At 48.0% G+C, this 27,796-nt stretch overlaps 2 protein-coding genes across 4 annotated transcripts; both read left to right on the top strand.

Moving 5' to 3' along the window:
* The first annotated feature begins 111 nt into the window (after positions 1–111).
* cnsta (consortin, connexin sorting protein a) lies at positions 112–10,132 on the top strand. 3 transcript variants are annotated; one of them, XM_067260687.1, is made up of 12 exons: positions 116–204; positions 2,141–2,230; positions 2,539–2,850; positions 3,790–4,286; positions 5,718–5,748; positions 6,310–6,396; positions 6,711–6,795; positions 7,269–7,290; positions 7,391–7,472; positions 7,793–8,448; positions 9,442–9,595; positions 9,924–10,132. In XM_067260687.1, exons 2-12 carry the CDS (start codon positions 2,221–2,223, stop codon positions 10,130–10,132), a joined length of 2,145 nt encoding a protein of 714 aa, XP_067116788.1. In that variant the 5' UTR covers positions 116–204; positions 2,141–2,220. The 3 variants fall into 3 exon arrangements, with proteins under 3 accessions (XP_067116786.1, XP_067116788.1, XP_067116785.1); XM_067260685.1 differs by lacking the exon at positions 7,269–7,290 and having other exon boundaries at positions 112–204; positions 2,119–2,230; positions 6,711–6,817; XM_067260684.1 differs by lacking the exon at positions 7,269–7,290 and having other exon boundaries at positions 6,711–6,817.
* Positions 10,133–13,121: 2,989 nt separating this feature from the next.
* On the top strand, positions 13,122–26,269 carry smyd3 (SET and MYND domain containing 3). Its single transcript, XM_067260949.1, is given in 7 exon segments — positions 13,122–13,348; positions 19,930–19,993; positions 20,142–20,249; positions 20,342–20,399; positions 20,606–20,623; positions 20,626–20,757; positions 26,262–26,269. Coding segments are annotated over 7 exon segments (549 nt in total). The 5' UTR covers positions 13,122–13,187.
* The last annotated feature ends 1,527 nt before the right edge of the window (positions 26,270–27,796 follow it).

Raw genomic sequence — 27,796 nt, 5'->3', positions numbered from 1 at the left:
TTGTATGCTTGTGTTGTGTTTTGCCGCATGATGGCGACAAAATATCTTCATTTGGATCAGAAAGCCAAGGTATGTGTAAAAAAGACCGACCTGCAAAACATTATTCTATAGGTAGCCAGGCAGCTAGCTGTGGTCTGTACCCAGCAGTGCATCTCCGCTACCCGGCGATTCGAGCATAACCTACGAATTGGTTTACTGTTACTGGTGAGTAACTACAAATAATTGTTAATCATTTGGCTTAGTCAACGGCATACAACTATGACATTAACCAACATTCACAATGCCTGCTAGCTTAAGACTGGCATCCAGATGTGTTGGATAGCCAGTGAGCTAGCTAACGCACATTTACTGAATGTAAATGAGCTTGCTGGTTAAAAACATCAGCACTAGTAGCTAGCTGATTAACAGCAAATATATACCTTTAAATGTATGCTACGATAGCAGGAAAGCCATCACATATATGGGTCTCAATAGAGTGGCATCTGATCTGATAAGTTGCCCGTATACTGCTAGCTAGCTAGCATATTAGCTTTGAATAGACCGTAAAGATCAGGCAAACACGATTTAGGAGGCTTGTACTAAGCAAGGAGGAGTACTTTTAGAATGACAAAGGTAGAGCTAAAGCAGACCTATTCTAAAATAGGACCTTTATTTTCTTGGCAAAACAGTCATGACTTGAGAGCCGCACTTTAATCGTATGGAACATTACATTACATACAGGAGACACCGATTCCTGACCCAATGCAGTCTATTTCCCCAGGACAGCCTGTTGTATATTATTAATCTTTTATAGCTGGATTTAATGTCACTTGTTTCAGATGTGTGTGAGTTTTGCCAAATCCACTCCGGCTCGGTTTTTAAACATCCAATACTTAGGTGTGTGTGTTGCAGACTTCCAACTCTTGTATCTTCCAAGATGTGTGTGTTCTTGTCTTTCATTATTCATGGACCCCCTTGTAGAAGATAGGCAGAGACAAAGAGGGTGGGTGAGGGATGGAGGAGGAAGGGGAGAGTTGGCGAAAGAGGCTGGAAAAGGGAGGTTGGAGGAGGTAGAGAGGGACATTGTCCAGCCTTGTGCCATCCAGTTCCAAGATGTTGGTTTAACTATTTCTCCCTCCCTGTCTCTCTCTCTCTGTCTCTCAGTGTGTGTCTCTCTCTCTGTCTCCCTCTCTGTCTCTCTCTGTCTCTCTCTCTGTTTCTCTCCCTGTCTTTCTCTCTGTCTCCCTCTCTTTCCCTCTCTCTCTCTGTCTCTCTCTCTGTCTCCCTCTCTCTCTGTCTCCCTGTCTGTCTCCCTCTCTGTCTCTCTCTCTGTCTCTCTCTCCCTCTCTCTCTGTCTCCCTCCCTCCCTCTCTCTCTCTCTCTCTCTCTCTCTCTCTCAGAGAGAGGTTAGGCATAACACAACTAAGCTCATCTGCCTCCACCACGCCTGGTTACACACACACACACATGAACACACACCATGTATTACGCACACACTCTCGGGAAATGAAGTCCCAATAACACCTGTAATTTAGAAAGCAAGGTTGCATAAGCCACAGCTGCTCTGTCTCTTTTACTTTTCTCTCTGTCTAGCTCTCTCTCTCGGTCTCTCTATCTCTCTCTTTTCCTTCTCTCTGTGGGATAGAGTCCTGGAGGAATTGTGTTTTACCGTAAGGCCCAAGTGGTAAAACTCTAGATTAGAAGGTGGAATTGCACCAGATAGATGTGTGTGTGTGTGTGTGTGTGACTACAGAACTTTATTACTTTGTGAGTAATAAAGTACTGTGTAGTAAAGTGTGTAGTAAAGTATCTGTTATCACGCTGGACATCATAGTGTGTGCAGTGCTAACTGACCGACTGCTTCAAGCCTCTAATCTGTGTCGTTCGCAGAACGATTATCTGGTCCAACACGTGTGACCGCTACAGTGCCTGTGCCTTTGTGTTGATCTAACGTTTAAGATGTTTGACAGCAGATATTCATTGTGTGTGTGTGTGTGTATGTTGTTAGGTTTTGCCCTCTGCTGAATCGACCTAACCTTTTTCATGTTGCATAAAAGGTTGCACAGGAATGACACCAGACTCGTTTTGTCACTTTCTCGCTCTCACGCTCTCTCTCTCTGGCTTGTTCTTGCTTGATAGCTCTCTCTCATTCTCCCTACAGCAGGGCTCTGAAGGGGCGTGGCTAGTAAAAGTTGGGGAGGAGCCAATCTTCATGTGTACAGATTGCAGAGGTGGAGACTCATGGATGTTGGTTGGTATCATTAATTTGTTTATCATTTATCTGACTTTTTATTGATGACTGTTTATGAGCATTAGGGTCTATGATAGAAGTCTACTGTAGGGCCTAGGATAGTTTAGTATTTTTGTTCATGTCTGAGATGTGGTTACTTTGCGATGTGGCTTGTAAAAACAGACTATTCCTCGACTCCGCGACCACTAAAATGCAGTAGCCTAAGACAGTACTTTATAGCTGTGGCCGAAATGGAGTTGTTATGTTAGCTTGGAAATCTGTCACCATGGGTACAAATGTTGTGCAATCTTATTTTGTGTGTGTGTCAGGTCAGTGTGAGAGGGAGGGGCCTCTGGTGTCAGGGGGTCTTCCGCGGGTCGACCTCCAGAACAATCTGTCACATGATCCAAATGGACGGTCACCTGACCAGAGCCTGTCAGAAGAGGAGGAGAGCAGCAGGAGGAGGAGGGGGGGTGGAGGAGAGTTGTTTCAGCAAGACTCCCTCAACAACAACGAGGATGAGGACAGGGATCATGTGATGTTGGAGGAGGAAGAAGAGGGGGAGGAGTCAGAGAGTAGCAGTGTGACTCGTGGCCAGTCACCTGACACGCCGATGACAGACTCCTCATTCTCAGACACAGGTAAAAACACACACACACACCGACACACACACGTCATTGCTCAAGCAGAGCGGAAGGGACATTGGCATTAAGTAGCTAATGCCAGACCAGGGTCAGACTGGCTAATCTTTGCTTGTAACTGTATTACCTTAGGTTACCCAACTGTCTGGACACACACCCGTGTGTGTGTGTGTCTGTGTGTTAAATGGTTAGTGGACCAGATTAGACTGAATGATGTCAGAGTGACCACGTGAACTATGACCAATGAGAGGGAGAGAGAGGAAGGGGGAGTGGAAGAAGAGAAAGAGTGTGTGGTGGATAAAGGAGGAGAGAAGGAGAAAGGCAGGAGGCTGAGGAGGAGGAGGAGGAGGAGGAGACGTGAGCAGCGACAGTGACCCTGTGAGTGACCACGCTGTCGTTCCATCTTCTCCTGCCTCCGCTGAGGAGCCTGGAGGCTGGATGGTCTGTTAGCGTGTTAGCTGAGTCATTCTGACAGCATCCACTTAGAGTCTGTTAGCTCACCGCCGCTAGCCGTGTTGTCATCTGTCTGTCACAGCGTCTCTGGTTAGCCTCCTAGCTAAAAGATAATGTAGCGGAGACGAGGCGTGTGTGTGTCTGTGTGTGTCTGTGTGTGTCTGTGTGTGTGTTTGAGCTACTTGACTCTGAGCTGAGTGGAGTGTCCTGGCTCATTATTGTGTTGCGTCACCACCAGCAGTGGCCACAAAATGAAATTCCTTGGGAAACACAATAAAGGGTCTGTTAGCTAGGAGGGTGTGGCCTGACTCCTTCTGCTCCTGTGGGCTCCACACACACACACACACACACACACACAAACACATTACGGTGCCGGTGGTTTTGTTAGCAGCACATGCCGTAACTTTTATTTTCTTCATAAAGATTTTTGTACTTGTTGAGGTTGTCTAAGTCTCTCTTTATTTGTCTCGCTTCTTCAAACTGTAGGCAGTTTGGTAGAGTTCCAAGCCTCTGGTTCTCCAGAAACTACACAACCCATCAGCCCCCTCACCACAACTCGAGAGGAGCTCCCCCAAAGTGACGCCTCACACCCAGGACTCCTCACCTGCTCTGCTGGATCTGGAATCCGCACCTTAGAATTCACCTGCACTGCTGGACCCATCACCTCCACCGTAGGACCCATCACCTCTGCCGTGGGACCCATAACTTCCATTGTGGAGCCGAGCTGCACCACAGGACCCATCACCTCCACCGTGGAACCCATAACCTCCATTGTGGAACCGAGCTGCACCGTAGGACCCATCAGCACCATCACAGGACTCATCACCTCCACTGTGGGGAGCAGCTGCACCACAGGACCCATCACCTCCACTGTGGGGACCAGCTGCACCACAGGACCCATTCCTACTCCTGCCCTCCTGGCTTGTCTGCAGGATCTTGGGGAACGTGGAGATGACACACACCTGCCCCAGTACCTGCACCAGGTGATCCACAGCATCTGCCACATACTTTCTGTGTGTGTTTGTGTCTGAGATGACACGCACACACTGTTGAATGACAGGACATGTGACCAGGTGTGACAGAAAGTCTGTCATCTTGATTAGAATGTCTACAAGACAGATGGGCTATCTGCTGAAAAACTAACACACCTGGAAGGCAAACTGACACAAACACATACAGAGACACATACACACACACTTCAAGGTCATCTGTTAACCAAACATGTAAGAGGGAGACACACACATACATAAGGAGAGGGGAGGGTTGGGGGTGGAGGCGATGGAGGGGGGTGGAGAGAGAGATAGAGAGTGGTAAAGAATGAGCTAGTTGTTGATGACTGTGGTTGTTATGTAGAGGAACTTTATACAGTTTATAGTGATTAAAGGCAGCTTATACACACTGAGGCAGAAGTGTTAAAGCCTCTTTTCTTTTTCCTTACGCTCTCCTCCCACCACCCTTCTCCTCTCTCTCTTTCGCTCTCTCTACGCTTTCACTCTCCCAACCACACAGTGCAGAACTGTGTAGTGAATCGAGCCACAATTCACATTTATGTAGATTTATGGCAGAGAGAGAGGGAGGGAGAGGGAGAGAAAGAGGGAGAGAAAGGTCAGTGGGTTGGTACCGCCTTCTTACTTCATCAGAGCGAGCAGTCCCCCCTCTCTCTCTCTGTCCCTCTCTCTGACTCACTCACTGTTCCTCACTTTCTCTCTCACACGGTGGGCACACGTCCCTGTTCTCTCTCTCTCTCTCTCTATCTTTCTGTTACGTTAACTTGGGAAGACAAGTCACTGGAGAGGTAGCATGTCTCTCTGCCGGCATGCCCTTCTGTCTCTCTTTGTCTCTCTCCCTCTGTCTCTCTCTCCCTCTGTTTCTCTCTCCCTCTGTCTCTCCCTCTGTCTGTCTCTCCCTCTGTTTCTCTCTCCCTCTGTCTCTCCCTCTGTCTGTCTCTCCCTCTGTTTCTCTCTCCCTCTGTCTCTCTGTCTGTCTTTGTGTGCCTGTCCGTCCGTGTGTCTGTCTGTCTCTCTGTCTGTGTACGTGTCAAGCTCTGGGGGTGTACTGTTCCACTCTACAGGTGGATGTGTGGGGAAACTTGGAGAACTTGTCACTGTCAGCAGATCTCTCTCTCTCCCTTTCTGTCTCTCTCTCTCACACCATCTCTCTTACTGTCTCTCTTCTCTCTCTCACACTATCTCCCCCCCCTCTCTGTGGTGTTTGCTGTGCTAGCTAGGAGAACTTTAACCTGTCAGATGTTGTCCTGAGCCCTGTCAATCATTCCTGTTTTACAGTAGGCTGGTTGTGGTGTGTCTGGACTCGCCTGTGCCTCACAGCTGCTTGTCGTGTGAACACCTGTTGTTTTGGTTTGTTTACTTATTTATGCTCATGTTTGTTATCCCTTCTCTTCTCCTTCCCTGCAGATAGCTGAAGCCTTCGTCCTTCAGGAAGACTGTATCCTTATCAATCCCTCTCTTTTCCTGTGTGTATGTGGCTATGTGTACAAGAGTATGGGGGTGTGTGTCTGAATGTGGATGTGTGTGTGTGTGTGGTCATGACCATGCAGGTTGAGACCATGGGTGAGGTGAAACTGGAATGGCCCTAGGCTGGTTAACACCCTGCTCCTGACTCCCAGCATGCTTGTGCAGCTGCTTTCAGAGAGGAGGGGAGGGAGAGAGGAGGTGAGGGAGAGAGAGAGGAGGGGAGAGAGGAGGGGAGAGAGAGAATCTATGGAGGGATTGTCTCCTGACATGCATAAACATGAGCCACGCTGCATGCTGATCTCTCTCTCTCTCTGATCATTTTCTCTGCCTCTCTGTCTTCCTCTCCCTCTATTTTTATCCTCTCTCTCTCTCTCTCTCTCTCTCTCTCTCTCTCTCTCTCTCTCTCTCTCTCTGTCTCTCGCTCTCTCTCTCTCCTCCACCCCCTTCTCTCCTACTCCCTCATCCTATCCTCCTAGTGAGTGTGTGTGTGTACATATGTGTTCTGAGTTGACCTTAACCCCTTGCATGCCAGTTGAGAGGGCGGTGTGGTGTGTACAGTTGGAGAGACTGTACCATCAGAGACTACTGGCCAACCTCTCTACTCTGCAGGAGCAGTGGGGTAACACACACACACAGTAACCCACACACACATGCGTGCACACACACACATGCACACACACACACTCGTACAGCACACATTAACACTCACCAATGAAGTAACACCCCCCCACCCATGGTGCGACGGCGTTACACACACTCTTATGCACACACACTCTTATGCACTCACAGACATGCACTCACACACATACTCACATACAGATTGGCATATATACCCCTGTGTGCTTTTTGTTTGAGTTAAATCAGTGAAGAAAATGTAAACATTTGCTGAAACTGACATGCTCACTGTTTGACCTTTGACCTTTCCTGTTTCAGAGAGACAGGGCAGGAAGATCTGCAACACAGACCTGGAGACCAGACAGCTGGAGAGACTAGCGCACATCTGCAGCACACACCAGCGGTCAGTGTGTGTGTGTGTGTGTGTGTGTGTTTGCTTTGGTCTATGTTAGGTACATGAGTGTGTGTGTGTGTCATGCGTGGCAACCATCGTGTAACTGGTGATGGTTAAAACATATGGCCATTTGCTGCTGTTGCACTTTATGTCATTTGAGCTGGTGAACTGCTATGGTTTCATCAACACACACTCATACACACACAAACACACGTACGCACACACTCATACACACATAAATGGCGAGGGAGATGTGGCATGTTGCTAATTTTAGCCTCCTTGAGATGAGTAAGGACACCTCAACTCTGTGAGAACTCCAGTCACCAAGGAGATACCTGCTGGGACTGACTCTCGCTCTCTCTTTCTTCTCTCTCTTTCTTCTCTCTCTCTGACCTCCCTTGACTCTCTCGCTCTCTCTTTCCCTCTGTCTCTATCTTTACTTCTATCTTTCTTTCTTTCCCTCTTTCTCTTTTTAATCACAGACCCAGCACTGAACCAGGAAAGGTAAGGTGCCCTGTTGTTTGTGTGACAGAGAATACGAATTTGTGTTTGTGCATGCTTGTACTCAGCATTTATAATAATTCTGTTTGGCGTGTGTGCGTAGCATGCATCTGCAGACTCTCTGTTGAAAACCCCAGTGTGTGAAACGGAGACTGCGGATTCCACCCTGACTTCATGCAGCTCAGGTGAGTGAGTGTGTGTGTTTGTGTTGGGGAGGTCTCTAGGCCTAGATGTTGTTAGTTATTGATGAACCTAAGGGGAGCTCAAGAGAACTAAAGGTGTGAGTTACCAGAACACACACACACACAAGGACCCACGGGTGTGTGTTACCTCTGAAAACACAAACGGGGCATTGCATATCCAGGTTTCACTTTCAAAGGCCAGACATGCACCACACACACGCACGCACAAACTAGCTGGTCTTCTTGTCTGTAACTGAATTAGTGTTCTTATCAGATCAATGTTCTTAATTTCACTTGACTTCTACGAGTCTTTCTGCTTCCAGACTGGCTGGCTGAGAGTCTACAGGGGATGGAGGAAGTGCAAAGGGACTCTCAGGACGCTCAACCAATAATATCGGCTACAGCCTTGACAGACACCCTCTGCTCTAATGACTATTCGGCTGGGGGCGGGACAGAGACTTGCCATCCCTCAGGGGCCACCGGTGGTTTTCATGGAGACAAGTTGATTGACAGGCCCCCTGCCGAGTGTCCTGAAGAACCCAGATCAGAGATGGAACAAACCACTGCGGAGGGGGTCAGACCAAATCCCCCAGAGGACAAGGAAATGAGCCGGTCTGACCCTGAGGGAGTGGGAGAGGAGGTGGAGGAGGCCGAGGAGGCAGAGGAGGCAGAGGAATTTAACGAGGAGGAGGATCAGGAGGGGACTGATTTGTCAGTGCCTCTAAAGACTCACCCAATGGAAGGCATGGTGGTGGAGCTGCACCCGGAGGCCCACCTCCACCCGGAGGTCCACCTCCACCAAGAGGCCCACCTCCACCAGGAGGCCCACCTGCACCAGGAGGCCCAACTCCGCGAGGGGGCCCAGTGTACGGAGCAGGAAGGGCGTCTGCGGGAGGGCCTGATGGGGGTGGAGAGGATGACGACCACTGTAGGAGCAGCTTCTCTAGATGATCTGGCCAAATGCATCACTGTCGAAGAGGTCAGTATGTGTGCGTGTTCGTGCATGTTTGTGTGTGTCATGTTTTTGTGAGATTGGAGACGGTTACAAGTGGGTTCAAGAACTGGACAGGCTGTTCATAGTCATGCTTATTCTGTATCACGTAGCATAAACACACACACACACAACCACATACACGTTCGTGACCTCTCTAAACGTCATCTCATCCTGACCCTCACTGCCAAATCAATACTCAGCGCAAGCTAGAGTTTAGATCTCTCTCTCCCTCTCCCCGAATCTGGTCCAGGGAAGGCTACTGGTCGAAAAAGAACCTTTAAAAAGGGTGAGAGAGGAAAGAAAGAACAGGAGAAAAGAGAGTGAGAGGAAGAGAGAGTAGTGGGGCCAGAGAGAAAGAGAAAGAATTACTGGAGAGGAGGAGAGGGCGGAACGAAGGGATAAGCGGAGAGGAGGAGAGGGCAGAACGAAGGGATGAGCGGAGAGGAGGAGAGGGCAGAACGAGGGGATGAGCGGAGAGGAGGAGAGTCAGTGTCTAATTAGTGAGGCAGACTCGGCCCTCATTAAGGCCTCGTTACCAAATATGGAACTTCCTGCCCTGGAGACGAGCCAGGAGGCCATGGAGACAGGAACTAGGTGCACCTGTTCACTTTCTCTCTCTCTTTCTTTCTTTCTCGCCCTCTCTCTTGCTCTCTCTCACTCTCCCTCTCTCTTGCTATTTCTCCCTCTCTTTTTCTCTCCCTCTCCCTCTTTCTTTCTTTTTCTAAGCCTCTCCTTCCCTCTTCATTGATGTCTTGAGTCCTTCCTGGAGGCTGGATGGATAATTAAAAAGCTCTTTATCGTCTCCTCCTCCCCCATCACTCCATCCTGCACTTTATCTACTGTCCTTCTCTGGTTTCCCTGATGGACAGCTTAGTCACCATCAGTGACCCCTGCTGGTCAGGTTCTGCCACTGCATGTGGGCCTTTCCGTGAACCAAGCTAGGTTCTGTCTAATCAGTTGTGTGTGTGTGTCTTCCAGAGCGCACCTGCCCCAGGCCTGGTGTCCATCCTGAAGAGGAGGAGTGCGTGTGTGGAGGATGTGTCTGTGGCCTCCAGCTCTGCCCCTCCCACTCACAAACCACCTGCCAAGCGAAGGGTCCGCTTCAAGGTGCCTGATGATGTCTATGACCAGGGTAAGTGTGTGTGTGTGCATGTGTGCGTGTAGATTTGTTTTAAAACACTATCCAAACGCATTTGTATTTTATGTGACAGTGAAGTGATGTCATGTAATAGAACCGTTTGCTTCCTCCCTACTTTCTTTTGTCCCTCCCTCCCTCCCTCCCTCCCTCCCTCCCTCCCTCCCTCCCTCCCTCCCTCCCTCCCTCCCTCCCTCCCTCCCTCCCTCCCTCTCTCTCTCTCTCTCTCTCTCTCTCTCTCTCTCTCTCTCTCTCTCCTCCTCCTTTTCTCTCTCTCTCTCTCTCTCTCTCTCTCTCTCTCTCTCTCTCTCTCTCTCTCTCTCAGACATGACGGGCGGGGACTCCTGCCTGCTGCTCTTCCTGCTGTGTCTGGTTACCGTGGTGATCAGCGTGGGAGGCACCGCTCTCTATTGCGCGCTGGGCGACGCCCACTCCTCCGTCTGCAGGGACTTTTCCCGCAACGCCGACTTCTACCTGGACCAGATGCATCGTGGGTTGGAGCAGATCCGACACTGGCTGACCCTGGGGTCATAGAGGAGGGGGGGAGGGAGGAGGGGGAGGGTGAGGGAGATGTGAAAAAGAGGTCTCACGATTGAACTCCCTCTGTCTCCCTCTCTCGTTCCGTTCTGTGAGTTTCCCTCTGTTACACTACTTCTGGAGTCCCGCCTGTGTGTGTGTGTGCGTGTGTGTGTGTGTGTGTGTGTGTGTGTGTGAGAGCGGGCAGGCATTGGAAGTGTGTGTGTATGTATGCTCGTGTGTGTGTTTGTTTTCCGTATGAGGCTTGAGCCATACTGTGAAACACTCCACTGACATAGGCTGTCAGCTGGAACTGACCCTGGGTCAGCTCCCAAGCTGGACCCCAACAGGCTGACTCCACTCTACTGACCCTGGGTCAGCCCCACTACACTGGGCTCATCTCCTTAACTGGGACTCTGGATCAGAATGACGCAACAGGAAGTGACACGTCTCCTCTTTCAGGCTGATCCACTCAAGACATTTTGAAGACGTTATTATTTTTAAAGCCACCTTTTTAAAAACACTTTAACCTTTGAACCTCGAATATCAAGCAACTATCTGTGGTTATAGAATATAATGAAATCATGTCTTAAACCGTTTATGGATGATGCTTTGTTTTAAACAAAATATATTATTCTTCTGTTTTAGTCCTCAGTGAGGATCAGTAAGGTGTAAGGCATTAGTGGTCCCACTGCACACAGAAGTTTGCAGGGGTCATTAATCATGAGCTGTCGCCAGGCAACAAAGGATCAACCGTTTGTTTTGTTTTGGGGTGCAGAGCGTTCGTACGCCAACGTGGCACCTTACTGAGGAAGCAAAATGTACAAGAAAACAAACGCATTGCTTTGTGTGACAGCCAGGTTTCCTGGGAAGTACAGAGTCCTTGGTGTAGCATTCACCCTGTTGTCATCCACTTTGAAATCATCCGTTCTGGAATGTGCTCGCCCATCCTGGTGTCGTTCACTGGGATGTGCCCCACAGAGCTTATGCAACGAAAGAGACCAGATGCCTGTTCCGTCAAGCGAGTTTACAGAATAATCCAGGCTTATGTCGGTTACTTTCCCTGACAGAAAGCTTGGCTTATTCTGCACAGGCCCCAGGACAGAGAGCAATATGCATGTGTGTAATGTTTGTGTCGGGATGTGTAATGTTTGTGTTGGGAGAAGGTATCAGTCCCACAGCTTAGAGGAGACCTGGACCGAAGCGTCTCACAGCAGGAGTGCTGGTCTGGGACCAGTCTGGCCTGCCACTCACCAGTGGGCAGGGAACGCACACACGTGGACACGCTGGTTCCAGGTCAGCGTTGCTACCTGTGGATGCGTACGGTACGAGCCCCAGGCCACCCCCCCCAGGGGTGGATGGGGAAGGTGAGGATGATGGTGATGGTAATTCTAGTAGCTTCCAACTATTTTTCTCGATTCTTATTTTGACCATGATGATGAAGAGGATGGCGGTTATAATAATTAGGATTATGACAAGGATGGTGATGATGGTGGCTTTCTGAAGCGTTTAGGTACGTGTCTGGTACTAGAATAACGCTGATTTGTCTGAGAATTGTAATTCCTTCAGTATGTTCGGATCTGAACTCGAGGGTACCCTTTCTTGTGTGACAATGGTTCTTATCTTAAACTCAGTCTCTGCATTACCTCTTACGACCACTGATTGATCATCATCATTGATTAGTTCTGTCTTCATTTTTAAAATGTGTTAATTTTATATTGTATTTTTTGTGTTTTGTTTTTTGTCACTGTAGGTTTTTTTTGTTCTCCCTAGTCCTTAAGCATACCGATTCAGAAGACAACATAACTGATCGTTATCTGAAAATCTGGAGCACAGTCGGTCTTTGTGTCACTCCCAGAGGTGACCAGAGTAGGCTGGAGTCTCCAGGGGTGCATCTCAATAGTCTAACGTGGTTCCCTTCATCTCCTCCTTCCTTGTTGCAGTGGTCTCAGAACCCATCCTACGTTTTCAATGGTTCATTTCCAGATGCTTTCTCAACAACTTTTACTGATGGAGTCCATCTTTGTCGTCCTTGTTGTTCTTTATGGGTGAAAGATTAAGTATGAGGAAAGGAGAAGGAGAGAGGAAGAAACCACTATGCAGTATTGAGACGTAGCCTATCCTTCCTTCCTTCTTAATTTGTATTTGCACGAGTGCTCTGGCTGGCTCAGACACTCTTTTGTCTTAATGTTGGTTTTTTTCCTCTGATTTTAATATAATATGTGTTTTGCCCGCTAAGTTTAAAAAATTAACAACAGATCAAAAAATGATTGTGCATGTACCTTTTATGTTCTTGTTTTCCGTTGATGTGGGTAACGCAGATGGTTTTGTAAATCAGTTGTACTTAAAAGATGATGCCTTGAATAAGGTGACGTTTTATTCAGCACAACTTTTAGGTGTAGAAAATTCCATAAGAAACCGAGTTATTTACGTAGCTTTTAGGTTATGTATGTGATGAGGAAGAGGACTACATAATGTTTGTAATATAGAAGTCGAAGTTGACTGGTAACCTGGCAACCAGACTGGTCTTGATCATAGACATGTATATATGTCTATGGTCTTAATGACTTGACACAGCTGTATGTTTCTTCCTGTTGACCTGTGGGTAAATGTCATTGTTGGAAACTAAAAACCGACTGGTTATTTTTTATTATTTTATAATGAGTTTATATACCGGTATCTAGTGCAAATAGGTGTAACCAGAGTTAAAAACTGCTGAAGATATGGACATTTTGATTTTCTTCATTTTATAGCTACAGGATGAGGTCATCCTACCTACAGTAATTCACCACTTACAAGTTATCTAATCTTTAGTTAGTTATTTAGTTAGTTAGTTAAAAGTAGTTAATCTTATTAATGTTAATAATTCGTCCCTATGTTTTGTGTCGGATCATGTCGGTCTAAAATGAACGGAACGAAGTTTCTTGTCGTAGGGTACGCCTGACGTAATGACGACACATGACGTTTACTACGGATGTAAACAGTTTTCGCGGTTTCACGTGTGTCAAGCGTTCCTGCCTGGAGCCTTAACGTTTTTGGTATCAGTCCTCGTGCTGGTAGAAGGAGGTCGATCATGAATCCTAAAATAGAACGATTTGTTAGTCCAGGGAAAGGGAACGGTATCCGGGCAACACAGAAGATTCTTGCGGGAGAGCTCATCTGCTCGGCTCAGCCGCTTGCATCCTGTGTGTCAAATAAGTCGGCTAGAAAAGTATGCCACAACTGCTTCTCAAGGTAAGGATACGACATTAAACCACTGAAACGAAACATTCAGCCTGGCATTCGTTAGCATTGCTCAAAACGGACCTAAGATTTTAGTCTCTAGACTAGTCTCAAAATGTTTAAAGCTAATAGAGTTAGTGCAGGTATTTTATAATCAACAGCAGCGCGTTCATGCAAAATCAAAAGAATGGGATTGGAATGGGATTGAAAACAAGTCATGGCAATATAACACTTAATGTTCCATTATTCTTTGCCAGACCATGCCGTTTCATTCCTGCAATACTGTTATCCGGCCGCTTGGAGGCAGTGCTGATCCGTCCTCTAACCACCATGGTCCCGTCACCCGACCCTCTCTGAAGGCTCTTACACTTCTGTGGATGGTGACTGACGGATCGTGCATACTTAATCTTCGAATTTATTGCAAATCAAACTAAATCTCCTAATTACTTTGATTAATTATTCATGATTGAGACGTTGGTGCGCTGTGTGCCAATGTAGAAAATAAGTGGATTTTCAACTCCATTATTTCCATGACATCAGTGCCGGGGTTAATTAACGTGTTCAGATGCTTTCATCCAACGCGACATACAGGAGTGTATTTGAACTTGAAACCTCTTGATCCATATTCAAATGTTTCTACCACTGACCTACCCATCCTCTACACATTCCATCCTCTCCTGTGATGCCCTTCCCTTCTGCCAAACACGCTTCCACAGCAACGCAGAGAAACTAGTCTAGGTAGAACAGTCCATATGACCCATATATAGTCCACATCATTCCTTCTTGTCTCACAACATCTCCCAACGGAGCTGGGATTGTGCGGTTAGTGGAGTATAATTGGTACAGTAGGAAGCGGTGCGGTCCATGAAGCCAGGCCTGGAGAAGGTTGTTCATGTCCCAGTCTCATGGAGATATTACTGTGCCCTGGATCCTGGCCCTGGGTGAGTCACCATGGGTGTCTTGTTCCAGCCTCTAGGCACTGCTCCATTCTTGTTATGGTTTATGGTGGGTATTGTTGTAGATAATTATTTTTTTCATGAATGGCATGTCTGCTCACCCCTCTAGATGGGCTTAGTGTGTGTGTGTGTGCGCGTGTATGTGTGCGTGCGCGTGTGTGTGTGTGTGTGTGTGCGTGTCTGCATGCCGAGGGCCTATGTACTCTCCGCAGTTGTTTTAGGGGAAATAATGTTGTTACAGAGGGCAATCAGACCTCAAACCCTGAGCCCCTCCGCACACACACACACACACACACACACACACACACACACACACACACACACACACTCAAGTCTACGATATGTTTTTAGTTGCTGAACCAGTAAGTGTGTGTACACATCCGGAACTGTGAGTCCACTGACCCGACAGTAAAGTGGTTATACACACACTCAGGATGGATCATGGAGCGGAAGTGTTTGACAACCGAAACAAAAAAAGCTTTAGTCTAAACTCCGAGCTGATCCGCTCAACATGACATCATCCTGTGAGAGAGGGAGAGAGAGAGAGAGAGAGAGAGAGAGGGAGAGGGAGAGGGGGAGGGGGAGGGGGAGGGAGAGGGAGAGGGAGAGGAGAGGGGGAGGGGGAGGGGGAGAGGGAGGAGGGAGGGAGGGAGGGAGGGAGGGAGAGAGGGAGGGAGAGAGGGAGGAGAGAGAGAGGGAGAGAGGGAGAGAGGGAGAGAGAGAGAGAGAGAGAGAGAGAGAGAGAGAGAGAGAGAGAGAGAGAGCGGGTGGGAAAGAGGAATAATTGAGACCATAGGCAGAAAAGGTGAGGGGGGGGGAGAGGGAATGAGAGATGGAGAAGAGGGGATGGAGGGAGAAAGAGTGAGAGACTAGAGACTCGATGGCCGGGTCTGGTTTTTCAGGCCTGAAATCCAAATTTACAGCCCCGTCGTGTGTTGAGCAGATATACGGCGCTGTGCTGCTCCTGTCTGTGCAGGGCCTGCTGAAAGGCTGTGGAAACGCTTCACAAATCTTCCCCCTCTCCCGAAACCCTTCATATTAGTGACAAGTCTGGGCTTTTTAATAAGAGACCTCCCATTTCATGTTGGCAGGTCCTACATTAGATTTAGACAAGTTTGGCCTCAAGCTACCATGCTATATTGGTCTCTTTTCTGGGTGTGGGGGGGATCAGATGAAAGTGCTGGTCCAAAGCAGGCTGATGGATGTCTTCATTGTGTTCCGTGCTGCTCCCCTCAGCCTCTTCTGTCGCCATAGGTCTCATTACAGGGGGAGTGATGGGTGACACGAATCTATCGCACCCAGGTATTTCCCTGCAGGTTTCTACAGGATCGAGTCTATGGCACCACTGTAGGTTCTAGTCAGGATAAAGGCTAGATTCTGGTCGTGGTGCAGGTCCTGACCATGATCCTCCACCATGGTACTGCTATGTTCTGGTGGTGTTGGAATGAGGTGGTTCAGAGAGATTAGTACACAACTAACACCACTGTGGTCCAAGAGCCTGTGGCACTCCATTCACAGTCCCTGTCTATGGAACACTTGGACACACACACACGCCAGGATCACAGACATAGCTTGGCATTTATTCAATACTTCAAAAACATATTCAACTCCCCTCAGAATGACCTCACACAGGCACTGCTCTTGCTAAGACGGTGATGTGAGGAATCAATAAGGAATCACGTCGTGTGTGTGTGTGTGTGATGGTGTGTGTGTGTGTGTGTGTGTGTGTGATGGTGTGGCTTAAGCCTGCAGCTTGGGTCCTTATTTCCATGAGGCAGAGAAACCAGGGTGAGGATCAGTTATGCTATTGATTTAACATGCTGCACCCCTCACACCGATGTTAGTGTTGCTAAAACAGCTGTAAGACTTGGGGCTACACGCACACACACACATAGGATTGAAAGTGTCCCCTCTTGTGGGGAGTGTGTGTGTGTGTGTGTGTGTGTGTGATGGAGAGTGTTGGACAGCTGGAGGGTGGGTTAGTCTGGCCAGGTGCCTGACTGGCTTGTTTGTTCTTAATGAGATCTCCGGGTTTAGAAAACCTGAATGTACACAAGCACATACATACACACTCTCTGACACTGGTAAAGAGACACTACTAGCCATAGGTACACAAGTAAGTGATTATCAGCTGTACAGCCACACTCAGAGAGGGGGAGAGGGGGGATGCATGGATAGATAGATGATAGTGGAGGAAGGGAGATAGAGGAGAGGGGGGAAGAGAACTGTAGAAGTCTTAGCCAAAAGGATTGCTGTAGAAATTTTTAGCCAATAGGTTGGCTGTAGAGTAGAACCAGACAGACTGGACCTGCCCTTGGATCAGATGTTCTGTTAGAGTAGAACCTGACAGACAGTGTTTGACTTGAGTTCAGTTACCAAGCTTAGAAAGCTCACTGTATTTGCTTAATTCCTCTCAGCATGCTAAACCTCAACACAGCTCCCCCCCTTTCAATTACACACACACACACACACACACACACACACACACACACACACACATATATATATATGAGATGGGATGAAAAGTCCGGAACCAGTCAGTCATGAAGCATACAAATACCTACTTTAGATAAGACAGGAAACATGCAGTGTTCACAGGAGAGCTCCATAGCAGAGACTGAGAGCAGGGAATTAGTTCAGAGACTAGTCAGCATTCCCCACACTTCTTATACCTTCTGTCTCTCTCCCTCCCTCCTACCTTTCTCTCTCTTCCCTCCCTCTACCATCCATCTCTGCCTCCTCCCTCCACACTCCCCGTTCCCTCCCTCCCTCCAATCATTGTTTCTTCTCTCGGCTGCAGCAAAAACATTCTAAACATCTGTCCTTGGGTAAATATGCAGACACACACAAATTGCCTCACACAAATACGCATACACACACTCAGAGACACTGCCTCACTTAAATGTATTGCTGTTTGCAAATAGCTGTGTGTGTGTGTGTGTGTGCGCTACTCTAGCATGAGCTCACCGTTCCCTTCAAAGCCACAGCTGAGCTCGTATACAAAGTTAAGGCAGACTCAAACTGACAAGATCTAATGTCACTTCCTGGTCTGGAGTGATTGGAGTGACTCAAGTTACTGACCCCACCCCGCCACCCCCGTTCTGTCCCCAAGATGGCTGACTCAGGGTCAAGGGTTAAACCAGGGCTTGGTTCAATCAAACATGCAGCTCAAAACTGTACACACACACTACACAGGCATGTCATATTAAAGTGAGCTATACGCCACGCTCGGAAATGAGAAAAGCAGTCAGGCACAACAGGACAGCTCAGAGAAGAGGACCCCTCTAATTACACACACACACACACACACATCAGGCTGCGGAAATTAATTACCTAAACACACACAAACATGAGCACACAAGCTCAGCTCACTAAGGTAATTAATTACCACACAGAGTATAGAGACTGGTTAACCAACCCAAACCTACCCACATCTCTCTCTGTTACACACACACACACACACACACACACACACACACACACACACACACACACACAGACACACACACTCTCCTGATTCTTTGTAAGCCTTTGTCTGCAGAGGTAATTGATATGAAAATGTTCAATAGAGACAGAGAGGGAGCTGCAATTTTAATTCAGTGTTACTGACTGGGGTTCTGAATAATCCCCCTCTAAATATATTCCTGAGATGTGTGTGTGTGTGTGATGTATTCATGAGCACCCCTCCTGGCTCCACACCCCAACCCAGTACTCTCCTAAGCAGAACATCGACACTAGCAGTATAGTAAACACACACACACAACCGATAAACACCAAAACACTGCTCGTAGTGCTGGTCCCAGGCCAGCAGGCTATAAACAGTGAACATGAAGTCTGAACCCACCAACACCCTCCTCCACAGGTCCCATCTGAGTTCTAGATTCAGTGTTTCTATCTGAACAGGAAGTGTCCCACCGCCCAGATACAATCCTTCTCTCTCTGCCGTTCTAATCGCCCCAAGATGAAAGTCTGTGACGAAGCCGTTTCATACGTGAGCGATAGCAGAGGAAGCTTCCAGTGAATGTCAGCTCATGCAGCTTATCTCTTTCGACACACGGTGAATCAGTGTTGATATTAGGAGCGGCTATCAAGCTGTAAGAGTCATTAACTAATCCATCCCATATTAATGCATGGAGGACTTTTTTCTGTTCCATCCCAGTGTTCGTCACTGAGACTAGTATATTTAGCTTGATGACGTGCAAATCTCTTTTATCTCTCACGTCTTGACTGACAGACGATTTAACCAATGAACAGCTGTTATTACTTATTAAATGGTTTATCCATCCATCTGTACAGACCCTCTAAACATCAGTCTTATTAATAACATGAATAACATATTACATGTGTAAACTGTGTAAGTACACATGCAGGCACAGTAGAAATCGCCCAACCACATTAACATCTTGTTGTCGGCCTCATAGGACTGGTAGATCTTATGACTTGAGTCCTAATGTCTTTCAGCGTGTTCTAGAATGTCCCATCTCTGTTTAAGTGTGTTCTAGAATGTCCCATCTCTGTTTAAGTGTGTTCTAGAATGTCCCATCTCTGTTTTCGCATATTCTAGAAGGCCTCATTTCTAACCTTCCCACACTGACTGGCATACTTCCAATGTCCTAAGTGTGTGTGTGTTTGCCTGTACTTACACCCTCTACACCCTGTTTGTTTTCCTTGTTGATAGAAGGCTCCACTTAGCTGCTTCATGTCTATCTGGAGGGCCAATCAGACAGCCTCTTATCGTGATTGGCTATTAGGAGGCCCTGAGAGTGATGTCACTGACACACAGCTCTGGAGAGGCTTCAGATAAACAGCTTGGTTTGGATTAGACTGTCTGGAAATGTGTGTGCCTGGTCTAGGCTCTGCTTCTCCAAACTTCAGACATTTGACAAGTTCCATCTGTAGTTACTTCATATGACTTCACTTATCTTCACACAACGTTGTGTGTTGATTTGTGTGGTAGGGGGAGGAGGTGTCGAGCCAAAAACAGCTGTAAGATTCAGACGCTGAGACAAATCGAGAGAGATTTGACCAACAGTCACATGCTCTGTTATCAGGTTGAGAAGAAGCAGGCATGTGTGTGTGTGTTAAAGAAGAAATCAATCTTGTCTAATCTTTGAGTATATACCCCTGGAAGATGCAATGTCTCAATGCTTGTGTCAAACCTCTCACACACACACACACACACACACACACAGTCAGAGCTCCACTTTGTCTTACTCAGGCTACATGAGAGGCTAGTACGCCTGGGCCCTTGCACTCTCTGTGTCTCCACTCAGCTTGAATCATAACACCCTTAACACACTCGCCAAGGATCCCATGTCACTGCACACACACACACACACACTTACACACACACTTTCCATCTCTGGGGGGTCGTAGATAAAACAGGAACACTGGGCAGTGTATTAGTCTGTCATGAGGATGTGAACCATAAATATCCGACCAAGACATTCAGAGATCTGCTATGCCTCTCAATATGACACATACTACACAAACACACACATACTACACACACAATACTGGAAACAGAAGTTCTGGAAAACATAAAGATTATAAGAAATGTGCTACAAGTTCCCAGACACAAACACAGACACACACACACATCCTGTGAGTGTGCTGATCCTGGTTTCTGTCCTGCAGGTGTGAGTCTCTCCTCAGGTGTTCTCAGTGTCGGTCTGCACGCTACTGTCATACCGCCTGCCAGGTATGTCCACAGAACCCGGTGTGTGTGTATACACGCTTGCTTTCCACATCACTCACAAACACTACAACCCCTCGAATTCTCCTGCACTTTTGACCTTATAGTTTGATATCTTTTCTTCATGGCTTGTGTCGTTTCCTGCCCCTCTCAGAGACAAGCCTGGCCAGAGCACAAGCGAGAATGCAGATCCCTCCGCTCCCTCCTTCCCAGAATGCCGTCTGATTCTGTCCGGCTGGCTGCCAGGATCATCTTCAGGCTGGTGCGGAAGTCTCCGGAACGCACCACACGTCCTGATGGTTGTCCTCGTCAAAGTGTTAAGTCTCTTCTCCTGTGGTTGTGTCTCCTGTGTAGCTGGACCCGTCTCCTGGCTCCTCAGAGGAGCTGTATTCATTAGAGGAACATGAAACACGTGGGTCTGTTTCCTTACCTACCTGTGTGTGTGTGTGTGTGTGTGACAGAAAGAGTGTGTGTGTGTGTATATTATAGTGAATGTGTGTCAATGTGTGTGTGTATTACAATGTGTGTGTGTGCATGCCGTGCTGTTAGACTCCTATTCGCCGTCTGTTCTTATTAATTTGATCATTTGAACACTGTGTGTGTGTGTGTATTCTGCAGACCTCGGTGTGATGAGTGAGGGAAGAGGGAGGGTCTGACTCAGCTAGGCTCCATGCTTCAGCTCTACCTCCAACAGGAAGTACCGGCCCTCTCACAGGAAGTGACATCTCCTCTCCCATCAGGCCTGGACCCTCTCAGCCTGCTGGCCCGAAGTGAGTTACACGCACGCATGCACACACACTTATGCACAAGCTCACACACTCGCACACAGTCACTAACACATACAAACTCAGAGAAAACACACACACACACATGCTCTCACACACACACACAAACAAACAAACACACAGTCACACACGCACAGTATACTAATCAGTGTGTCTGTGTCTGTGAGACAGAGAGGCCTGCGGTGCTGTGCAAACACACACCTGTTTTACATCATCGCTGCTTCTCAGTAAACAAGCAGAAAGCCTTCACAACAACAGCAAGCTTTCCACAAGTTGAGGGAGGGAGATGGGAGAGAGAGAGGGAGGGAGGGGGGGGAGAGAGAGAGAGAGGGTGGGAGAAGGGGAGGGAAAGGGAGGGAGTTCGAAAAGTTATTTACCCTGATTTAGTAACACACTCACACAAATACTATTTGGACATGATTAGCTTGGACATGACTTCATTGAATCTCCATCGCAAATGAGTAAGGGGCTGGGAAGGGCGCTGAGCCAAGCCTTTTCCTCTGGACCAGCGCTCCCCTCATCAGCCTGGACTCCTCGTCTCTCCCCTGGGAGATATGGAGGGTGGTTCTGCTTCAGAATGTATTTATTTATTCCTTATTAATTCAGGAAGATCCTCACATCGCCTAGTGTGGAGGTGGAATTTCCAATTAAGATGGCACAGCAGTGTGTGTGTGAGTGGGTGTGAGTGTGTGTGTGTTGTGCGTGTGTGTGTGTGTGTGTGAATGCTTACTGTATGTACGTGTTCTGCACTGAGATGTGTGTGTGTGTGAGTGATGCAGAAATGGAAATCGTGGAAATCCTGATTAATATGGGAAGATTCCGATGGGAGTTATGGTTAGGAAGGAGAGACAGAGTATCGACTCAGCCATTGAGTCAGATGGCTGAGCGGTAAGGGAATCGGGCTATTTAATCAGAAGGTTGCCGGTTCAAACACTGGCCGTGCAAAATGACTGCCTCGGGGGAATGTCCCTGTACTTACTGTAAGTCGCACTGGATAAGAGTGTCTGCTAAATGGACAAAATGTAAATGTTAATTCAAGTTTCTGGTTTGGAGTGGGATATTACTCAGGGAGAGGGAGGAGAGAGGGAGGAGAGAGGGAGGAGAGAGGGAGGAGAGAGGGGGAGAGATGGTAATCCAAGCATTGTCCTAGACAGTCATACACGCACACACATGCATGCCTACACACACACAACGCACACGCACAACACACACACACACACACGTACACCCACACACACGTCTGATAACATAATAGGGGGACAACACAACACCGTGGCACATGCTGTCATTAGCTACCAAGCTGTTGAAGAAACTCTTAGCACCTACACACACACACACACACACACACACACGTTCTACCTACTGCATGTTGTGCTTGACTGACTGGCTGGCCCTTTGAATGATGTAATGGAGGATGAACTCCAGTGATGAAGGAGAAGTGAAGGATGAGATCATGAACATCCCATAATCACCACCAGCCTGTAGTCATGATAACGTCCCAGTGAGTGGGCCAGGGGCTGAGAACAAAGTTAACCTTCAGCAACCTTGCAACAATACACACACACACACACACACGCATGCTCTGACACACACACACACCACACACACCCATGCTCTGACACACACACACACCATGCTCTGACACACACACATACACACACGCATGCTCTGACACACACACATACACACAACGCATGCTCTGACACACACACACACACGCATGCTCTGACACACACACACACACACGCATGCTCTGACACACACACACATACGCGTGTGGGAGGTTAAGGGCAGACTGTTCTACAGGACACCAACAGGGGGCACTGTGCCTAGTGTGTGCTAGGACTGCAGCGCTTAACCCTCCCTCCCTCCGTCTCTCCCTCCCTCCCTCCCTCCCTCCGTCTCTCCCTCCCTCCCTCCCTCCCTCCCTCCCTCCCTCCTCCTCCCTCCCTCCCTCCGTCTCTCCTCCTCCCTCCCTCCCTCCGTCTCTCCCTCCCTCCCTCCGTCTCTCCCTCCCTCCCTCCGTCTCTCCCTCCCTCCCTCCGTCTCTCCTCCCTCCGTCTCTCTCTCTCTCTAATGGCTGAAGTGAATGAGTGATATGCTGAGGTGATTGCTTCCTGTGTTTAAAATACCCTGTATATGTTTCATACTTTTTAAAAGCATATCTAGTCAAGCTGTGTGTTTGTGGGAGAGAGAGAAAGAGCGAGAGAAAGGGGGAGAGAGAGAGCAGGAGAAAGGGAGAGAGTGAAGGATCTTTGTCTGACTGTCTCATCAAGATTCCCACACGCTGTTGTAGAAAGCCATATTTGGTTGTGTGCGTGTGTGTTGGTGTGTGTGTGTGTGTGTGTGTGCGTTAGGCTGTGTGTGGTCAGTTCTACTCCAGGAGGACAGAGCGGGTTTGTAAAACATGTCTGCTGGTATTAATAACAGCTCTGCCTCTCCCCCTCCTCTAACTCTGCAACCAGCACGTAACACAGACACATTATCATCACTGTACCTTCATGCACTCAAGGGTGCTCCTGAGCACTGCACACTGTGTGTGTGTGTGCTCATTCCAGGCCAGTGTGCTGCAGTTCTCTGCAGTGGTGCAGTAAGCAGTGACAGATTAGATCTGGCCGCGCGCGACGTTTTATTGCTTCCCCCATGAACTTCCCCTCAGCAGAACCTATTGTTGTGCTGCATCACCTATCAGTGGAGGGGGGAACCAATTTCTCATTCGTGCACCGACCGCGTGGTAACCCTTCCAGCAACACACCGGCCCCGCTCTCCTATCTCCTGCCTGGTCTGTCTGTCTGTCTGTCTCTCTCTCTCTCTCTCTCTCTCTCTCTCTCCTCTCTCTCTCTCTCTCTCTCACACACCCTCTCTCTCGCTCTTTGTCGCTCTCACACTCTCTCTCTGTCTGTCTGTCTCTCTCTCTCTCTCACCCTGGGTGTATCTCTCTCTATCCTCTCTCACTCCACCTGTCTTATTTTCTTTTATGTATCCTCACTTTTTCTCTGTCTGTCGTCTCTCTTGTCTCTCTCTCTTTCTCTCTGTCCAGAAGGCAGAACGAGAGACTAGAAGAGGAAAAAAGAAATTATGAGGAGAGGGAGAGAGTCTTGTGAGAGGAAGAAATGTTGAAATCATTGTGTGCAGCCTAACATGAGAGTGTGTCAGTATTTCTGTGTGCGTCTGTGTGGGACTCAGGGAGGCAGAGCTGATTCCAAAGGTGATTTAACAGCGTCTTCGTCCCCATGCGCGCGCACAAACACGCACACACACACACACACACATGGTTAGAGCATAGTGGGAGCCCAGGGACTCCTAAGGGCATATATATAACTGAATGAGGGGATTTACAGTGTGCACACACACATTCACACACACTGCTGCTAATAATGTTACTGCTTTCATTTATACCCATGCCATAAACCGTGCTGGACTTCAATTCTTGAGGTGGGTGTGTGCGTGTAGTGTTCTGACCAGGGCATAACTAGATGTGTGTCCAGACTGAGGATAGCTGTGTGTGTTTGTGGGTGTGTGTACTGTTTTGACCAGAGGGTATGTGTGAGAGGGGAGAGAGAGAGAGAGAGAGAGAGAGAGAGAGAGAGAGAGAGAGAGATGCAATACAGAAGATGTATGAGACAGAGAGAGAGGGTGGGGAGGGAAAGGAGGAGTATAGAGAAAGAAAGGGAGCGGAAGGAGAGAAATTCAGGATAGAGAGAGAGAAAAGAGAGAGAATGAGAGGAGAGAGAGATATAGACAAGAGAGAGAGAAGGAAACAGAAGGAGAGAGAAGAAGAGATAGAGAGGGAGAGCTGGGAGAGAGAAGGAGAGAGAAGAAGAGATAGACAGATATATATATATATATATATATATATATATATATATAGACGAGAGAGATAGAGAGAGGAAGAGAGAGAGAGAGTTCTTGGTGCAGCACAGTTTCTCAGACAATAATGCTGAGAAATAAACAAGAATGAAATAAACAAATGAAGAACTTGCAGTTGTATTTAGAGTCTATCAGCTGGAGCAGGAGCTTAATCCTTCAGTGTGTGTGTGTGTGTGTGTGTGTGTGTGTGAGAGTCGTGTTATCACAGTAACATGTGTTCCTCACCACGCATGTAACCCCTAGCAGGGTCCTGGGCACCATGCTAATTAGCTTAGCGACAGCTTAGTGTAATGTCTGGGAGGCCATTGTGGAGGCAGGGACACAGACGCTTTAATAGACTGATAGAAGAAACCATTTGTTTAATTGACTTAGCTGGCTGTCTGTGTGGAATTGGGTGGAAGAAGACAGGAGAGCAGGATAGAGGAAAGAAACGTCCTGCTACCCTCACTGCTGCCTTGGTTTCTCACTAATGTGTTATTTTCTTCCTTTCAGAATCAGTTTTTGAGTGTGTGTGTGGGATAGAAATGTGTTACAGCTGTGACAACCTAACTCCTCTTAACTTGTGCTCCTCCTCTCCTCTTCTCAACTCCCCCCTCTCCTCCTCTTTCTTCCCCTCTCCCTCCCCTCCTCCCTTCTCTCTCAAACTGTTTCAGTAATTGCTGTCCTTTTGTGGTCACAGCTAGCGAGGAGAGATGGAGGGTTGAGAGGAGGAGGGAAGGAAGGAAGAGGGGGAGAGAAGGAAAGGGTGGAGAGAGGGATGGGGTACAGGGGAAGGAGGAGAGAATGGTGGAGTGGGAGGGAAGGAGGGAGAGGAGAGGGTAGAGGGATGGGGCTGATGGAGAGGGGAGGGGTATGCAATGAGGGTGAATGACCAGGCTGAAACCAAACTGTTCACCAGATTATGTTACCCCCCCCCCCCCCCCCCCCCGGCATGGAAAAACCCATTAAGACAGTAGCAGCATTACAAGAACACACACATATGCATATACAGTATACACACACAGTGAGAGATACTACATGATGGATAGAAAGAGCGCTATAGTGGGGCGTGAGTGGTCCTGAATGATGTGTGGTTATGTTCTGGTCCTGGTTGATGCGTTCTCCAGAAGCGGCTTGAATCACGCCAGTGTTGCCACGGCGCCCTCCCTGCGGTTTTCCTTGTATGGTCATTCATGCTGAACTTCCTCTTCTTAACGACCAACGGGTGATCAGCGGTGCTGATGAACTTATTGTGGCTCTAACGACAAACCCATGCAGGCCAACAGAACTTAATTGCTCTCTCTCCTTCACTCCTTTATTCTCTCCAGCACCTCTATATCCTGAATTCTCTCCTTCACTCTCCCTTTCTTTCTCTATACTCACTCCGTTCCCTTCCCACCCTACCTCTCCATCTCACTCTCTCTCCCTCTCGCTCTCTCTCTCTCTTGTTCTCTCCAGAGATTGGTATTAATTGAATCATCTCATACACTTTCCCTGTAGCTAATTAAAAACACTGCTAATGTCAACAAGATTAATCACCGCAAACACAACAATGTTATTTATCTCTGCATGTTAAATGAACCAGGCGCTTGCTCCCTATTTGCAGCCTTTTCTCTCGTTTAGCCTCTTGTGTTCTCCAGGATCCTGATTCCAGGGGATCAATATCACACAGCTGATCAGGATGGGGGAGTGATCAGGGATCAGTATCAGTCTGGGTGGACTGTTATGTGCTGAAATGAGATTTACATTTACATTACATTTAGTCATTTAGCAGACGCTCTTATCCAGAGCGACTTACAGTAAGTACAGGGACATTCCCCCTAGGCAAGTAGGGTGAAGTGCCTTGCCCAAGGACACAACGTCAGTTGGCATGACCTGGAATCGAACTGGCAACCTTCGGATTACTAGCCCGATTCCCTCACCGCTCAGCCACCTGATTCCCATGATGTTCATATTTCTGTTTGGACGGCACAGCACTGTGGGGGGGTGTACCTGAATCACAGGAGAAGCCTTGACATAGTGCTGTAGATAGAAATAGCTGTTCACAAACACGTACACACACACATCCTGTTCAAAGCTGAGATCAGCGTCACTCAGCACACAACTGGGCTGAGTCAATGATAACACGCATTCAGTTGATACAAGCCTTAAGATGTCACTGTCTCTCTCTCGCTGTCTCTCTCGCTGTGTCTCTGTCTGTCTATGTCTCTCTCTCACTGTCTCTCTCTCTCTCTCTCTCTCTCTCTCTCTCTCTCTCTCTCTCTCTCTCTCTCTTGCTGTCTCTCTCTCTGTCACACACACACTCACTCACTCAATATGAGTAATACTAAGATTTGTGCTCAAGCCTTCCATCCTCTTTAGTGTTAGGGTTAGGGTTAGCCTTCCAGGCTTGTGGAACCCTGTGTCTGTGCATCACCACCCCCTCACACACACACGTGTTGACCTGGAGGTTTGTGATGGAGATCACAGGTGAGATACACCTCAGCCAAAAGCAACTCAGTTTTACTGCTGGAATGAATCCTGGGAGAGGAACTGGAGACTTTAATGGGCTTTTCCAATACACACACACACACACACACACACACACACACACACACACACACACTGGTGAATCTGAGCCGCAGTGCTCAAGTTTGCTCTGAACAGCAGACAGTATTCTTGATGTGTTCTGCGTATATGAAACCTGGAGAACCTCCACATAGAACACTCAAGAGATGATTTAGATTCCGGAGAACCTTCTGGAGATGTTCTAGAACTTGATCTGCATCTCTTTTTCTGGAAGCTTCTCCAGATGATCTCCAGGGGGGTAAGAGGAAGAGTGTCCATGGATACACTCTTGTCAAGGCTGCTCTACGTCCGGGCCATTCATAAAGACTAGCAGCTTTGTAACTGCTGGGGTGTGCTGTTGGGACAGTCATACAGAGGAGGATAGAAGGGGAGGAGAGCTCTCTCTCCCTCTCTCTCTCTCTCTCTCTCTCTCTTGCTCTCTCTTTCATCCTCTCTTTCATTATCTCTCTCTCTTTCATTCTCTCTCTCATCTTCTGCTCTGTTCTCTGCCTGTCCAGAGCCCCTAGAGAGAGCTCCGGGAGAAATTACGGAGAAAAGATGAAATATGTGTTTGTCAGAGAATCCACCCCACTCCCCATGCCTGGTGGGATCGGGGGGGGGAGGGGGT

The sequence above is a fragment of the Osmerus mordax genome, chromosome 22 (genome assembly GCF_038355195.1).
Source record: "Osmerus mordax isolate fOsmMor3 chromosome 22, fOsmMor3.pri, whole genome shotgun sequence".
Classification (NCBI taxonomy): domain Eukaryota; kingdom Metazoa; phylum Chordata; class Actinopteri; order Osmeriformes; family Osmeridae; genus Osmerus; species Osmerus mordax.
This window is presented reverse-complemented; position numbering and strand designations above follow the sequence as displayed.

Coding starts and splice junctions, on each gene's coding strand:
- cnsta (XM_067260685.1), top strand. Junction 5,749..6,309: donor CTTCGTCCTTCAGGAAGACT/GTATCCTTATCA, acceptor CTTGCATGCCAG/TTGAGAGGGCGGTGTGGTGT. Junction 9,596..9,923: donor TGATGATGTCTATGACCAGG/GTAAGTGTGTGT, acceptor TCTCTCTCTCAG/ACATGACGGGCGGGGACTCC.